The sequence below is a fragment of the Euprymna scolopes genome, chromosome 37 (assembly GCF_053919585.1).
Source record: "Euprymna scolopes isolate OS-2025 chromosome 37, ASM5391958v1, whole genome shotgun sequence".
NCBI classification, from domain to species: Eukaryota; Metazoa; Mollusca; class Cephalopoda; order Sepiida; family Sepiolidae; genus Euprymna; species Euprymna scolopes.
Window position 1 is genome coordinate 28,227,366 of NC_136518.1, and position 17,482 is coordinate 28,244,847.

General features: G+C 33.5%; 2 protein-coding genes across 2 annotated transcripts in view; one reads left to right on the forward strand and one right to left on the reverse strand.

Annotated features, from left to right (window-relative positions):
- Positions 1-574: 574 nt before the first annotated feature.
- On the reverse strand, positions 575-3,931 carry LOC145261011 (uncharacterized). Its single transcript, XM_080119137.1, has one exon. It carries the CDS (start codon positions 3,929-3,931, stop codon positions 575-577), a length of 3,357 nt encoding a protein of 1,118 aa, XP_079975263.1.
- A 2,433-nt stretch (positions 3,932-6,364) lies between these two features.
- The window catches only part of LOC145261114 (phosphatidylinositol 4,5-bisphosphate 3-kinase catalytic subunit alpha isoform-like), a 310,781-nt gene continuing 299,663 nt past the window's right edge, over positions 6,365-17,482 (forward strand). Inside the window, exon 1 of the mRNA XM_080119338.1 lies at positions 6,365-6,557. The gene's annotated coding sequence lies outside the window, so the exon portion shown is untranslated. The remainder of the gene's footprint in view (positions 6,558-17,482) is intronic.

Sequence of the window (17,482 nt, forward strand, 5' to 3'; positions counted from 1 at the left end):
CAACGCCTTAGTAAATTCCAGGCGTCCCTTTTTATCCGAGACCGACAGGACAGTTTGGTCTCCTCAAAGCCTTGTTCACAACTGACTACTTTAACTCAAAATATCACACACGTGCGTCAATTTAGCACGAAAACGTCTCATCCAATCAACGGGCATAAGGAAGTCAGGTGACATAAAAAAAGGGGGAAGCTAGGGAAGGGGGTAGGAAAGGGGTTAAGAAGAAAGGAAGGAAAGAAAAAGGAAAGAAAGATGGTGGAAGATAATTTCCACACTCTCCCTAAAAAGAAAAAAGACAAAAAGAAAAAATCCTCAAACAACAATCTAATACGAAACGTATTCTGGATTTCTTTCATTTAAAGATTTAACAGACCTTACAGGCCTAGACTGAAAGTTTTCCCTGTCCCGACTAGTCCCCGAGCTCAGAGAATTGCCCTCTCCATCGTTAGAAGCTTGGTGAGAGTGGGTTATGGAAAGTTCTAAAGGACACAAGTTCCTTAAGGAATGTTCCTGAGTGCTGCCATCACTCCTTCTGATTAAAGCTGACCGAACTAAGCTATCCGACCCAGAAGTTAGATTAACCACCCTTCCCAAGGACTAGTAAGGACGAGGCTTCATAGGGTTTTTTATCAAAACTCCAATGAGAAAATCTCTCTACTTCAATTATATAACTGCCCTGAATGACAGGTTCACAACCAGTAACTGTACTGATCAACATCTGGCTAGCCGGATTAAGACAATTAAGGTCATAACTAGGCCAGATCAAGTATTCTCCTCTCAACCATTCAGGCCCAAATAACCAACGAGTAAAATTCATTTTAAATTTGTTCAGGGACATACCCCTTGTGACAAAGTCAGCAGGATTGTCATCAGTCTTCACATACTTAAACTTCACTGTCAAACCTTTATCACTAAGATTTTTTACCATCGCTTTTACATCCTTTAACCGGTTACGAGTGAATTGACATTTCGTATGGACATTGTCAGATAAAACCCAGGATAGTACTACCTGTGCATCTACAGCAATAATCACAGAACTGAGCACTTCCAAAGGGAGTATTTTCAACAGAACAGAAATGTGCTTCATGCATAAATATACCGCTAACAGCTCCAAGGTGGGTAAGGTTCTCTTAACAGAGGGAACAACCCTGGCTTTAGCGAATATCAGTCTGGCTTCTCCATGCTGATGTAAATATACCGCGATTCCATAGGCCAGGTTCGAGGCATCACAAAACACTATCAACGTGGCTGAAGAATCGGAAGCCACGGAGTAACGGTCGAATTCAAGCTCCCCGATATGTACCAGATCCTTATACAACCTCTCCCAGTCAACCATAATGTCGGGTGGGACCGGCTGGTCCCAGGATACTTTCAACTTCCACAATTTACTAAGAAGGATCCTACCTTTAATAGTAACAGGGAGCATTAAGCCAAGGGGGTCAAATACAGAGGAATTTACAGACAAAATATCCCTCTTAGAGGATACTGATCTTCCTTCAATGCAAGAACTTACTCGCATTTTGTCAGAGGAGGGGTTATACAAATAGCCCAATACCTTCTCAGTGTCAGAACCGTGGGAGGAGAGACTGTTATCCTGCAACATTCGCTTAGAAAGCACTTCATTGTTGCTACAGCAATTCCTCAAGGAAAATCCACCTTCCCCCATGACAGAAACAGCTTCCAAGTAAAGCTGCATCAGAACTTCAGCAGAATTATGAGTTTTCACCAGATTGTCCACATAGAAGTGGCCCAAAAGCATCTCCCTGCAAGGACCAGGAGGGTACTTCTCCACATGATATCGAACCATGTAGCTCAGTATGAAAGGACTGGATACAAAGCCAAATATAAGAGTGTTGTATCTAAAGCAGATCAACTCATCACCCAATCTTAAAAAGAAGCAGAATCTATTTTTGTCACGTTCGTCATTCAAACGAATCATTAAAAAGGCCTTCCGAATATCAGCCAGTAGAACATACTGGTTCATCCGAAACCGCAAAAGCAAATCCAGCATGTCAGTGTACATATTGACACCAGAATAAGCGCAGTCATTTAAAGAAGGTTTCCCACCGGTTCTCAAAGAACAATTGAAGACCGGTCTAATCTTGGTAGTGCACTGTAAATCCTGTTTTATCACCGGTCGAGGAGGAATCCATACATATTTGTTAAAATCGGAAGGAGTAACCACAATCCTTTCAATTATTCCTTCCTTTTCTTGGTCTAAGAAGACCTGACAATAATCTTCGTACAACCCCTGTTCTGTCAGCTTCTTCGATACGCGATTCAAAACTGACAAAGACACCTGATGATTAGCAGGCACCGACTTTAATTTTTCTTCATTCCAAGGCAAACTGACATAGTAACAGTTATCTATGAAGCGAATGGAGGAGCGAAAGGACTCAATCATATTCTTATCGAAATCACTGAATTCCTCCTCAACAATACCTATGGTTTCCAAACTAAACATTTTTTCTACAGTCCTCTCAACAGAAGACTCCTCAAAACAACTGAATGGATCAGTATACACAGACTTGGGGTTCAACGCAAAATATACATGAGTGAGGTCGCACACAGAGTGTTCCTTGACGACTTGAGCATAATTCAATTCCAACCCCTTTTCCAGGTCTTTGGGAGGAGGAGACCCAAAATCCGCCAGATCACCAAACAAAACCATTCCTTGGGGAAATTCCCACACAAGGCCCTCTCTAAACTCCTTTAAATTCATAGGTCCCAAAAACCTAAGCACGTCCACACCCAGTAAGCCATATACAGGCAAAGTGTCATCTCTCAACTCCGAGAAATTAGCAGCCAATTTGACCTGATGTTTCTTAAGGTCTTCTACCACAGAATTCAATCCATGAACACAAAACGAAAGGTCCATATCATCATCCACCAAGAACAACACAGAATGGCATGAATTTGGAAACCACACTCGAAGATTAACTTCCTTCAAGTGTTTAACTTCTTTTCCCAAAAAGGTCTTAATCAGAAACTTACGATCTCTCATGGGAGTATTAATATCAGAAAAGGCATCCAACATTTTTCCAGACAAATAGGATCGCTCACTACCAGTGTCGATAAGGCAGTTGAAAAATACACTTTCACCAGATCCATTGTCGACGGCAACCTCAACAACAGGCAGTAACGAAGAGCTATTCAAGTGCCAACAAGCATTAGAAGCAGTAGATTCACCCCCAACAGAAGGACACAGCACTCTACAGTGACCCTTCTTATTACATAGCCAGCACATTCCATACTCCTTACCCTTGCAAATACATGACTCTTCTGCATGAGAAGGGCTCGAGCACTTGCTACATAAGCCAATCTTCTTACACCTCCTCAACCGGGCAGCATAAGAAGGAAAAAACTTGCAGGAATTACCGTCATGGTTATTGGTTCGGCAAAAATTACACTTAAATCCAATCTTAGTAGACTGGATATGAAAGTTTTCCAGCGTGGAAGGCTTTTCAGCATCTGACGAACCCAAGAACCTAGGAGAAAAAGTTTTCTTAGGTATACTAGCCACCTTCCAAGGATATGTTTCCTTATTTTTACTAAACTTCGGACATTCAATTTTGGGCGTTATCCCCAGACGTTTCTCCTTAATAAGAGAGACTTTGAGATTTGCACTATCCTTCACTTCCACCGAAGGCTTGAGTCTCGACAATTTTTCCAAAACCTTCACTCGATGAAGAGCGCAATCCCTACTAAATGACCTTATCTCCCCCTCTTCTGTTCCCTCAATTAAGTAAGCATTAATAATTTGCTCTTCTAACAAATCCTCCGAAGCAGTGTAATCATCTATCTGCTTTTTATACAATATATAACCTGCTTCGTTTATTTCGTCCAACGAGTCCAAGAACTCAAATACCGTTAAGATTTTGTCTCTAATCTTTCTTTTTTCAAATAACATTGAGGTAGTGGGAGAGGTAGTCATTTTAGAATACAAAACCCCGCCCCTTCTAACCTATCAACGGCTAAATGCTAAACCACTCCCCTCTTGGTGCACGCGCCACCAACAACCCTTCTTGGCGCCAAAAATGCCTGTAAAAAAAAGGAACAAGAAGCCAAAATGGCCGACGCAGAAACAAAGAAGAAGGAAGGAGGGAGGGGGGTACTATCTACGCGATGGACAGCAGCCGGTCATCAATAAGCCCAGACCAGTTTAGCAGAGAGTAGCTTACTAAACTGGCAGAGTTATTAACTCTATGAGTACCTACTTTTGGCAGAGGGAAGAAATTTTATTATCCACTTTGTCCCGTGGAAGTTAATTCTTCTTAAACAATTAATCGTTACTACTAACTCTGAAACTGAAGGAAAAAATTACAAACAAAAAGAGAAAAATAGGAGAAATAGAATTTATTAACAAAGATATCTAAAGGAAAGGTTTGTGACCTCTATGGGCTGCCAAAAATGTCCATCTGGCTTACAAGAGTCCTTGTAGTAGTAACCAAAACGGGGGAGAGAGTGAAGGGAAATAGAAGGAAAGAAAGATAGAGAAGGAGGAAGAAGGGGGGAAAAAAGGAGGGGAGCACTTACTGGAAGCTTCTGGGCGCCCTTTTACGAATGGAACATTTAGAAAGTTTGTTTCCTTGTGGGTTTTATTTTTTGAGTTTGTGTTGTTTAAAAGTTCCCCTTTTCTTTCTTTTTCCTGGAAATTCGTTTTTCGTAGTCCTTTCAGCAAGGTCGAAATTTCTTGAGGCTGGATATTCTGGTGTTTTTCGGTAACTTCGAAAACTTCCCTGCGGCGAATATTCTGTTCAAAACTTCTATTATCTTTTCTCAATAATAGTATTAGTTTTCAAGTGTCTTAGAAAACTAGGTTCTTCTGTTTAAAACTTCTATTATCTTTTCTCGATAATAGTATTAGTTTTCAAGTGTCTTAGAAAACTAGGTTCTTCTGTTCAAAACATCTATTATCTTTTCTCGATAATAGTATTAGTTTTCAAGTGTCTTAGAAAACTAGGTTCTTCTTTTCAACGACTTTAATGTCTCGTCAAGACAGAGTTGTTCAACGCCTCCCTTTTTATCCGAGACCGACAGGACAGTTTGGTCTCCTCGAAGCCTTGTTCACAACTGACTACTTTAACTCAAAATATCACACACGTGCGTCAATTTAGCACGAAAACGTCTCATCCAATCAACGGGCATAAGGGAGTCAGGTGACATAAAAAAAAGGGGGAAGCTAGGAAAGGGGGTAGGAAAGGGGTTAAGAAGAAAGGAAGGAAAGAAAAAGGAAAGAAAGATGGTGGAAGATAATTTCCACACTAGTTATGACCAAAGTTCCATTTCATTCGAACAAAACACTAAGAAATGGGGACTAATTAGAGCTGGGGCCCGTTTTTTTTTGGGGGGGGGGGCACACTGTATTATGCATTTTGTAGGCCTCCCCTCATATTTTGTATGTCTCTTTTTACCGTACAAAATATGGAACCTCATAGGTAACCAATGAAAATTCAGTAAAACCGTATTTCATATTTAATATACAAATGTGTATAATATTATTAATCATTAAACTGTGTAAATCTTAAAACCTAACAAAATTGTAACAAAGATTAATTATTAATTGCAGTTTGAAGAAGATAAACAAAGGTTTTAAAAAATCATTAAGTCACTTCTGCTTTTCCATAGTTCGTATAGTTAACACAAATCTGACGTCACGGAAACATGCGGTCCATTCTTCACAATCGTTTGGCAGTCCCTCTTGTATGGTCGATAAGCACCAAACCGATCACCCCTCCCAACAACACACCAATAGTAACGTTTACAAAAATTCTAAATAATTTTATTATTTTCAAAAACGTAATTATTAAATCAAATTCGTGAATTCATGAACATTTAATTAGATATGTGTACATTTTGATAAGGTTAGACACACATGTGACTGACGCGTTCAACTGCAGCTGATGCCTCTGAGTCATACCGTACGCTGAAATTAACTAAATATTCCACATTAGCATCATTTATTATTGGTTACATTATTTAACAAAAGCTATTAACTTTGATGGAAAACTCGAAGTACTTATAGGGTACTTTGGTATCATTATCATCATCATTACTGCCACTTTTTTTTTTTTAAAAATCAGTTATCTGCCCATAGAAGTGAGGGCGTTCGATATTATAACCGCCCCTCCTTTTTTTTTTTTTTTTTTTTTATATCACAGCGTTTCCGGTTATCGGTATTAAAAATAATAAATAAAACACAATCAACCATCTAATTCAAATATAAAAAAAGCTATTTCTCATAATAGTTTATATAAAAGTGTTTTATTTTTTGTACATTTATTATAATTGTTTTTTTTTTAACTCATTATTTAACATACTAATTTCCTTTTTATTTTTATTTTGATTAAAAAAATTACATAGAAATAATTCTCTGTATTGAGATGGCCTGGGGGCCTCTTGAGAGACGTTCGACAACATAGCTGGTGTTTATTCGCAGTTACCTCCCTTAGAATGGCGATCACCTCCCAAAAAAAAAAAACTGTGTTGAACTCTTCTTCCTCAATTTCTTATTCTTAACCGTCTGTTAACTGTCATTTATCTCTTCTTATCCGAAACACGTAAGACTTTTCTTATTCTATAGGCATTGTTGATTGATTTCCTTATATTAACCTAATCTTGTTTTATTATCTATCATGTTGCTTTTCACCATTACCTTCTTCCTCTTTTTCATTGTATGTGCCGAAGGTTTTTATTACTGAAAAAATCGTACGGTTTCATGAAGATTTCTAAGAATTTATTTTTATTTTTTTGCTTATTTGTGAATTATTTTTTATTTTAGATACAATAGTAGTTTAACTATTTTCGGTAACGTTTTTTTTTCTAAATCGTCTAATAACTATTATTGTTGAAATGTGCCTTCCTCCTTTTCCGTTATTACAATTCGTCTTTTAATTGAGAAATATCTTTCTTTTTTTTTTTTTTTTTTTTTTTTTTAATTTCTCTTAAATTATACCAAAATAAATTCATTGTATTTGTCATTTACTTTAATTTCTACTAAATATTAATTTGTCTTCGATCATAATTTTGATCGATGAACGTATCGACGATCTTCTGTGATTTATTAATATTTAAAAGCCAGTTAAAGCAATGGTAAATACGCAACAATTTAGCTAAATGTTTTGAGATTAAATTATTTTATACTTTACCATTTTTTTTTTTGTCTCTAACGTCGCAAATCATCAAAGACAAACATAAATTTTTTTTTTCCTACAGAAAAAAGTACTTCTTTAGATCAGCCCCCCCCCCCCGGCTGCCTATATTGGTTTGGTAAAATTCGATAACGATTTACGACGGCCTTGTTCTTGAAACGGGAACGAATAAAAAAACAAAAATATAAAAATTAAGGTACTCATGCATCCGTGCTGAAATAACGTTATTATTTAAAAAGCCATTCTTAACACGGGGAGGGTGTTTTGTACTTATTCTGTACTTTAACCTTAAAATTGAATAAAAAAACAAAACTTTAAACTTGCAAATACGATTTTAAAAAATAGCGCGGATCAGTAAGTGCATTAGCACCGAAATTAAACATTTTTATTATTTACGTTGTATTTTATTTATTTTTTACACAAACTGTTCCGTGTGACTAAAAAATAAAATAAAAATAACACCAGAAAACAATTACAAAAATAAAGTACAATGTAGCAATATTAGTAAAAAAAAAAAAAAAATAGTGTTATTTTTTCTCTCTGTTTAACTTTGAATTCATGTAAACTGGATTCCATTTTGTGTTTTTTATTATGATTGTTATCGTTTCCGGATTCTACTGAGCCAATATTGGCAGCCATGAAAACTTACTGGTACTCATGCATGCACTTATTGATCCGTGTTGAAATAATAATTAAAAAGCCATTCTTAACATGAGGAGGGGAGCCTCAGGGGAGGGTGTTTTGTACCTCTTCTGTACTTTAACCTTACACAATTCAATAATAATAAAAAAAAAACTTTAATTAAACTTGGAAATACGATTTAAAAAAATAGCGCGGATGTGCATTATTAGTACCGACTTATTATTTGCCTCCCAAAATAATGAAAAACTCAACTGGGAAACTCGAAATAAGAGTATTTGGTACTTATGTTACCGTGTTGAAATATTATTTAGAATGCCATTCTTAACATGGGGAGGGTGTGTTGTAATTATTCTGTACTTTACCTAACACTTCAATCAGAAAGTGTAAAACTTGAATTTAACTTAAATACGATTTAAAAAAAAATAGCGCGGAACAGTAAGTGGATTAGCACCAATACTATTTTTAAAGAATACCACGGTAACATAAGTGCATAAGCAGCGAGTATTTTTCTGAGAAAGAAAATGGTAATTTTTACGACCTGCCCTAGCGTAGTATAAACATCCCCAACCTCCCCATGTTAAGAACGGCTTTCGAGGTTGGGGGGGGGTAGGATGTTTATAATACGCTGGCTGGGGCACGTTGTAAAAATTTACCAAAAAAGATTATTTCTGGTCGTGGTTGACATTTATGTACTTATCGTTAAATAAAATACGGTAATATATATTTTTAAAAATTTGATTTTGATACGGACCGTGTACTTTTTAAAAAAGGATTTTCAAGTTAAATTTAATTTGTTTATTAAATTACGTAAAAGTAGAGAATAATTTTAAAGAGCCTTGCTCCTCTTCATGTTAAGAATAGATGTTTAAATAATAGCGTTATTTGTTTCAGCACGGTCCGTTGAAAAAGTACTGTAAATTGTATTGACATCTTTCAACGTGATATTTTTGCTTATTAATGAGAAAGGCGACAATTATAAAAATGGTCTCGAGTTACTTTTTATCCGGCATTCTTATTTCTTCAACCTAAAATGTGATGGGGGGGGGGATGAAAAATGTTTCCACATTACGAAACTAATATTTAAAATAATCTTGCTTAAAAAGGAGGCAGAGATGTTCATAATTCTTCAAAAAACAAAACCAATGAATTATAGTTTTAAAGATTTCTTTAAAACTAGTGGGGGTACCCGACGTTGCCCGGATGTTTAGAGGTGTGCTAGGTGTGTGAGAAATTTCGTGAAAAATATTGAATAATTCCACCCCCTGTCTTTCCAAGCTTATATAACTCCTCGAAAAATGTAATTCAAGGCCTAATTTTTTTTCAGTTAAAGGAGCAAGGACCAAGGTTTCATTAAAAAAAAACAAAAAAAACAACGTGGTTTTAAAAAAAAAAAAAGGTTTTAAACTTCGGACTTTACGGGTAAATTTCTAAAAACACTACTTCTTTTTGCTTTAAATTTGAATATATTATTTATTGATCATTTATCTTCAATTTGTGATATATAACACTTTGGTGAGTAAATTAATTGTTTACTTTTTAATAGACATTTCAAAATGGGAGGCATGAATTAATTCGACCCCCTGCCTTTCCCAGCTACTCGAAAAATGTAATTCAAACCCTAATTTTTTTTCAATTAAAGGAGCAAGGACCAATGTTTCATTTAAAAAAACAAATAACGTGGTTTTAAAAAAAAGGTTTTAAACTTCGGACTTTACAGGTAAATTTCTAAAAAAAACACTACTTTTTTTGTTTTAAATTTGAATATATTATTTATTGGTCTTTTATCTTCAATTTGTGATACATAAAACTTTGAGTAAATTAATTATTTACTTTTTAATAGACATTGGTAAATGGAAGGGGGGGCATGAATTAAAAAAAAACGTTTGCCTAAAATATTATATTCAGTTTATTGGAAAGAGCATATAATTTCACATTGACCTGAAAATATCGTAAAAATAGAATCAATAGAAAAAGTTTGATAGATTTTTAAAGTTTAAAAATTGAAAAATATTGAGCTCGTAAAATTCAATTAATTTCATTACTGTTTTTTTAAAAAATAAAATAATATTTCTATTACTTTTTATACAACTTTAATAGTTTATTTTGGAAGAAAATAAACAACCCACTTTTAAAAGAGAAATTACGAGTTTTTTATATTTTATTTGTAGTTTCGTGTTAGGGGTGTCAAATTCCTACAAAAATTCTGATACACCTAGGCGTGTGGGTGTTGGGGGGGGAATCAAAAGAATAAGCGAAGTAAGAACCCTGTTTAAATATTATATATATATATATATATAACAATGTTAAAACTTAAAAAAAAGTCGTTGCCTGAGTTTGTGTTGGGGGGGGGGCTTAAAAAAAACAAAACAGTTTTGGTAAGTAGTTAGGATCGAACCTGAAGCCTTGAGGCGAAGGTGGAAAAGGAAGTGTGCAAAAAACCTGACACATTACCCGCTCGGCCAACAAAGAGCAACTGAAACACATTTGAATTTATTTAAGTATTAATAAAAATTAACTCTGCTACTTCTATTTGACCTCATTAATGAGGTCAAATAGAAGTAGTGGAGTTAACTTTTACTCCGGGGCAGCTTTTGGATTTGTTTACCCAACTTTGGCTGGTTGTTTCCCCAAGATGTTGGGGGGGGGACCAGCTTCCCATAAAAAGGGGATTATCCAGATTGAATAGCAATTGTCTGATATAAGGAGTTTGACCCGACATTGATCAAAGCTGATTGCTACTGGATTGGAATGTTATCAGTGTCAGTTGCCTTGCTGGTATCTAAGTTCTTGATCAGTTTGGAAATATCCTGAACAGATATATGGATGTTGCTTTACAGCATTGGAGAACATTCAGAAGGTAGGTGGCCCTGATTGCAAAGTGTGAAATTAGATACAAAGTTTTTTTTACAAAAAGTTTAACTTTATCAGAAGCTGAGGAAATCATCTTTGGTTGATTGATAATAATAGGAATAGAAGTGATACATCTGTTTAGGAGCGTTTCATTTGCCAAATCTCTTGAGAACTAAATCTCTGCTCACTAGATTTCACGGATTGGATATAATGTTTTTGCATCCTGTATTACCTTTTTACAGTGGTTGCTAGCACTCTTAAGAGTGACCTTGATTTCAGAGCATTTGAAAGCAATTGAAATCCTGATTCCTGTGAGAAATAGATGTAACACAAAGCTTAGAATAAATTAAATCTTTTGATCCATTTCTTAGGAATTTTGGTAGATTTCATATCTATTTGGAAACTAATTTTTTTAGGGATTAGTTTTTAAATTAATAGTTAATTCTTTGTTAGTCATATTAATATAGAATTAATAGTTATTTCTTTCTTAGTCATATTTTTCAAATTAATAGTTATTTCTTAGTCATATTACTATTAAATCAATAGTTATTTCTTTGTTAGTCATATTTTGAAATTAATAGTTTCTTTGTTAGTCATATTTTTAGTCATAAAGTTAGTTTTGAAATTAAGTTATTTCTTTGTTAATCATATTTTTTTAAATCAAGTTATTTTTGGTGCTAATGCACTTACTGATCCGTGCTACTTTTTAAATCGTATTTCCAAGTTTAATTAAAGTTTTATGTCTTTTTATTCGATTGTAAGATTGTACAGAATAGATACAAAACACCCTCTCCTACCCCTGTTAAGAATGGCTTTTTAAATAACATTATTTCAGCATGGATTAATAAGTGCATGAGTACCTTATTTTTTTTTTTTGTCCTATTTTTAAAAAGTTCACGACACAGAAAATTTGACTGCTTTCTGCTAATTAATTTTTTTCATGATATTTTGTAATTTCTTCACTTGTCAGTGTCATTTAAACTGTATCATTGGCCACGCATTTCCAAAGAATAAATTTGTAAATTTCTATTTCAAAAAATTCATACATTAAAAAACTATTGATAAGTTCTGTTTTTTTTAAAACTTGGGATTATCAACTAATGGTTTTAAGGTTTTGTTTCTCTTAATCTATGAAATTAGCATTACAAGTTGATTTTTTTTACTTTTTAGATAATTATTTTATCAACTTACATGAAAAGAGCTATGTAAAAGGTACTTAAAACCGTTTGAATTATGCAAATACCACCAGTAGTTCAAATTTTATGAGAATTTTAAGTGCCAAGATTTATGCTTTAGAAAAAGTGGGCTAAATTATGGACCTCAACATTTCAAGAAATTCAGTCATTTTGCTACTATTTATATATTTTTAAAGCTATTATGAAACTTGGCACTCTTATGTAAAATTGTGTGCTCTTTCTGATTATGCAGTCAAATCTGATGCATTTCTTTACCATAAGCCATGAATTATAAATTCAGATGTACAAATTTCAATTTTTTTTAAACTGGTGCATGGTATCATACAGTGGGTGACTATTCATGAACAAAACTAAGTATTATAGTAGGTATCCCAAACCAAAATTTTATTTTTATCATATCTAAAAAAAGTAATGTGGGCATGTAGATTTTTGTAAACCATTTACAAAAATACCAAATTTATTTTGGTAGGTCAATTAGCCATCAAGTTATGATCATTCAAAGTTTGTCAGAAAGTTGAAATTTGCTATCGTGGCCGAGAAGCCAAATTTCATAGTCTATAACTAAAAATGTAAGCTACTAACAAGTGAAAACTCCTTATAAATGTAATGTCATCTTGTAGTAGATGAAAATTAATACAAATTTAGGCAATAAATATTAGATGAAACTAACTTAAACACTAGGCAAAATCCCTCTATCAACGCGAAAACAGTGAAAATACGACACGGAAAGGCAAATTTAACTGTTCATATCAATTTCATTTTAATAGCTAATGTATTGAATCTTCTTAGTATGATTCAAAACACATTAGAGATCAAGATAATTCTTTATTTTAATTATAAATTGATAAAACCACTCAATTGTGGACCATGTAAAAGCAGTCAAACAGGCAATTTTGTAAAAAGGGCAAAAAAGGTAAAAAATATGAGTCAAAAGTATACGTTACTGAAATTGCTGTAAAAATGTAACCATTGAAGTTAGAAGCTTGAAACTTTGCAACTTTACTAATTTTGGGGTGAGGAATTCAAAAAAATGGTTGCCTTGTTTCTAATAACAAAACTTTTTGCCACAGAAATACTTTTACTTTGGGAAATTTAAACTCGCCAAAAAAGCACCGACGACAATAATATTTAGAAATTTTTTATACAAAAAAAAAGGCACAAATCATTTTTTTTAAACATTGAAAAACTTTCAACTTAAAAAAACAAGTAAGAAAGATATTTTAGGTCTTACTACAATTCCTTTCTTATCGATCTTCTCTCAGAATTCTTTCATAGGCTTCTGCTATGGTAGATATCTCAGGAACCCTCCAAATCCTACCATCACTTGAAACTGGCATTACCTCAAAATCCCATCTGTAGACAAATGCTGACTCTACTTGTGTGCAATGTCCTCTGATAAAGGCTATCAAAAATAATCTTTTCTACTTTTTGTTTGCATTAAAAATTTTACTACAGTGCTGGATGCAGATATAATATCAATGACTTGGCCAATGTAAAAGTTGGTGTCATAGTAGACAGCTACCCATTGTCCTTGATGTTCATAACTGAAGATATCCTGAGATGGATCTTCATCACAACTACAGGAGTTATCTGAATGTTCAGCAGATTCACTTAGGGAAGACATTTTTTGTTGCTTTGGTGGAGGTGGAAATGAATCAATTGGATTTCTTTTCAAGTAGTCAGAGAGAGCAGCTTCCAGTTGAACTTTATTTCCACTGGTGTTGATTTTGACACCTAAAACAACCTTGAGGTATCTCAATTGGTCTTTGAGTGCTTCCAAACCACTTTCTGAAATTTTTTTTATCTGTTTATCAGACTTCACTGGACCACCATGCTTAATAACAGAGTTAATAATTCTCTCTTTCTCAGCAGCAGCTTGACGTTCTTTTTCCTTCTTTAATCTTTCATTTTGTGCAATTTTTTCTTGGACACGATGTTTCACAAGGGCTTCTTGTTGTGCATGTTTTTGTCGCAAATGTTTTGCATGTTTTATGGAGATGCTCAGAATGGATTGCCTCTTTGTTGATGGTATTACTTCCAACCAAGCTGTTGTCCGATTGCGCTTAAGCATATTTAAAGATGATCGATTATGTAGTGATGCATGTCGTTTTGTTTGCATGCTAAAATCTAAATCTCCAAAGGCATGCTCACCTGACAGATTTGTTAAAGGGCAGCTCTTCAAGGCATCTCTCGTCTCCTGATCTACATCTTTTCCAAAAGCACCTCCTTCTAAAAAGTCATGCAACTGGTGCTTAGTGACAATGAGGAACTGAGTATCTTGTGCAAACATTCTAAAACAAGTTCAGGGGCCGTGAGACTAATACAGAGAGACACATTGCCTTCCTCAAAGAATTCCCCATTAAATACACCTTTACAGTCAGATTTTAATAACAACCGGGGATTGTTGATCCAGCATTCTAAACTTAGAGCCATTTTCTTGATATAGTGATGGAAGTCAACATACTGAACAGTGCTGTTAACAAGTTTCCAGAAAGGTTTGGTCAAATTAATGTTCAGCAAACCAACTGCAGCAAGTAGGGAATGTAGTCTCTCATCAGAAATGTCAGCCAAAACACTCTGTAATTTCATATTGCAAGATGTTGCAAACACAGATAAAAATAATTTTATGTGCTCTTTATGGTGATATATTGCCAGGGCATTTTCAAATAGAGAATTAAACCTATTTGCCCGATAACTTGTGATTTGAGATTGGTACCCTTCTTTGCTGCAGAATGCCAGCCATTCTGTCCTGCAACCACTTTTCTTGTTTATGAGTGTATGTACGGGTGACGACAAAAAAAAATTAATATGCGTTCTGTCACAATTTCTGTTAATGCTGACATAAAAAGTTTTTATGTAATTATTTTCAAATTTTAGGACAAAATAATTTAATATATTTGCTAATATATAGCCTTGGAACTGAGTTTTTATATTTAGTCAGTTTTTTTCTACAAAGCGTAAATGTTGACGTGTTTTACGAATCCAAAACAAAGAAACAAAAAATAATAAATAAATAATGCTTATTTTAAGTAATTTATTTTAAATAATTGTTTTTTTAATTCTCTTTTTTTTTCATAATTAAAAAAACTTATGTTTCTGAACAATAACAAAAACATACTTTATCGTCATAAGTCACTAGCCGAACGTTTTGTTTATGGAATTTAATTAAAATAATTTAACAATGCTAAAGTTTATCCAACCGAAAAAAATAAAAGTTTCCGTCAGTTTTTGTACACGGTTTTATTAATTAATTTAATGAAAATAATTTAACAATGCTGAAGTTTATCCAACCGTAACCGAAGGAGAAAGCGATGAAAGAACATATGAAAGTTTGAAAAAAGCTATAGAAAATAAACTGGCATTATTTTTTAAATTGTAAATTTTCATTTTTTTTAATGACGTTCTAAAAATATTAAAAAAATATCTTTCTGTAACTTTTAAATAATAAAGAAAAAACAAACTCACCTAAGAACTTTGATAAGTCCATAGTGAGTAGTTTGGTTATGTTGTTCCGGTCAGTCTGTCAGTAGTTGTGCTGCTGCTGTGTGGCTACTGGCTAGCTGACAGTTGATAATTGGTCTCTCTGGCATTAAGTTGAAAATCTCTGTAGGTACCCTAACTTTTATTAGTGTGCGCTCCTTGATTTATGGGGCCATAAACATGACACCAACAGATTATTAAAGAGGAGATATTCCTCTACAAAACGATGCCTGCCTTTTTCGGAATTCTTACTATAAAATTTCTTTCATGTTTCTTTCACTGAAGTTTTCAAGTTGGATTTATTTTTAGAAAAACCACTTATAACCTTTTAATAACCTAACCATGTTATTAAGTGACCTTTTTTCTTTAAAATGATACCATTTTTATATACCTAGAGACTCACAATATGAAGCGCAACAAATTTGAAAAACATCAACATTTTTTTTGTGTAAAAAATAAAGCGACATTTATCAAAATTAGAGGCATAACTTGAAAAATCCTGAAAAAAAAACTATTAAAGACACAAGAAAAAGAATTATATATCTATAAAGACAAAAGATTAAATTTTATTTAAATCAAAACCATATCAAAATAACCCAAAAAACAAACGAGATATCGCAAGTTGAAGTTAAGGGAAATTTTACTTTATTTACTAGTTTTCGCACCTAAACTAGACCAGTTTGGGATACCTAATCATAGTAGTATTTAAATATAGCTTTATTGAGCGCAGGCATTTTCCTGCTCCTCACCAAAGGAGAGCTTAATCTGGCCTGTAACCATTGAATGCCTAAAGAGCATTCATGGCCAGTATTTACTACTCTCCTTAAAGAAAAACAAATTGAGTAGATATGAATTAATCTCAGAAATAAATCAAATAAAATTTTTCATCTAGATTTTGGATTTCTGTAAAAGATGGAAATTCCCATAGTTGACCAGAACTTATGCATTTTGGGACCAGTCCAATTTTCAATTTTGTAAATCCTCTCTATCTGGCCCCAAATATACCCCTATTTTCTGTGATGCAACCATAAATCATACTCTACATGAATCCTTGATGTAGCTTTCACAATACCAGTATACCAGAAATCCTGAAACGCAACAACTATATATTCATCAGTTGATAGTAATTTTTGTCATTTTTATTCTGTTGTTTTACTGAAAATTCAACTATTTAAATAAAGAAATAAAATGGTAATTTTTTCCTTATTTCCACCTTAACATTTAACTTTTATAGCTTTTAAGGTATGCTGAAAACGAATATCACATTTAAATTTTCTACAAATGACTAGTTTTACAGATATTAAGCAATGTCATTTCTTATGTTATCGCTGGTGGCCATCTTGGTACGCCCAAGCACAACCCCGAGAAACTATGCGCAAATGCACGTACCAAGATGGCCACCAGCAATAATATAAGAAATGACATTGCTTAATATCTGGAAAGCTACTTATTTGCGGAAAATTTAAATGCGGCATTCGTTTTCAGCATACCCAAAAACCTTAAAAGGTAGTCATTTTAAAGAAAAATGTTAAGGTGGAAACAAGGTAAAAATTTACAAAATGCATCACAAGCAAATTCTATATCGAACCACCTAATTATTATTTAGATATCTTCAGTTAAAAAAAAAACGGGTTTGTTTTACAGAATCAAAAAAATGGTCTTGGCAATGAGTTTAAAATAAATTCAAGTTTAACAATATATTTTATTTAATTGTTAGATGAAAAGATGAATAGTTAACAAAACACCCTTCACCATGTTAAGAATGGGTTTCTAAATAATGTTATTTCAGCATGGTAGTATAAGTGCACAAATATTTCCCCCCCCCCCACTAAAAAACACAATTTTACCTTAAGTACTAGTAAAAAGTAAAAAGTATAAATACCATGATAACAGAAACACATGTACTTAGTATATTTTGTTGTTTTTTAATGCTTTTAGTACATGTGTACTAAAAACGTTAAAAACAAAATAGTATTGTTTGGAAATCAAATTTGAAAAACTTGAAAATAATTTTTTTAAATTGACAAACTCAGAATAAAAAATGAAACTGATTTTTCTGCTTTCATTTTGAAAGCAGAAAAACTTAAGTGGCCTCGATAGCAAACCATTTTCCTCGTTAAGCGGATTTGAATTTCTATAAAAGGTAACATTTTAAAGAAATTTCTG

Excerpts from the sequence above, each read along its gene's own strand:
- LOC145261011 (XM_080119137.1), bottom strand. The coding sequence starts at position 3,931 with ATGACTACCTCTCCCACTACCTCAATGTTATTTGAAAAAAGAAAGATT.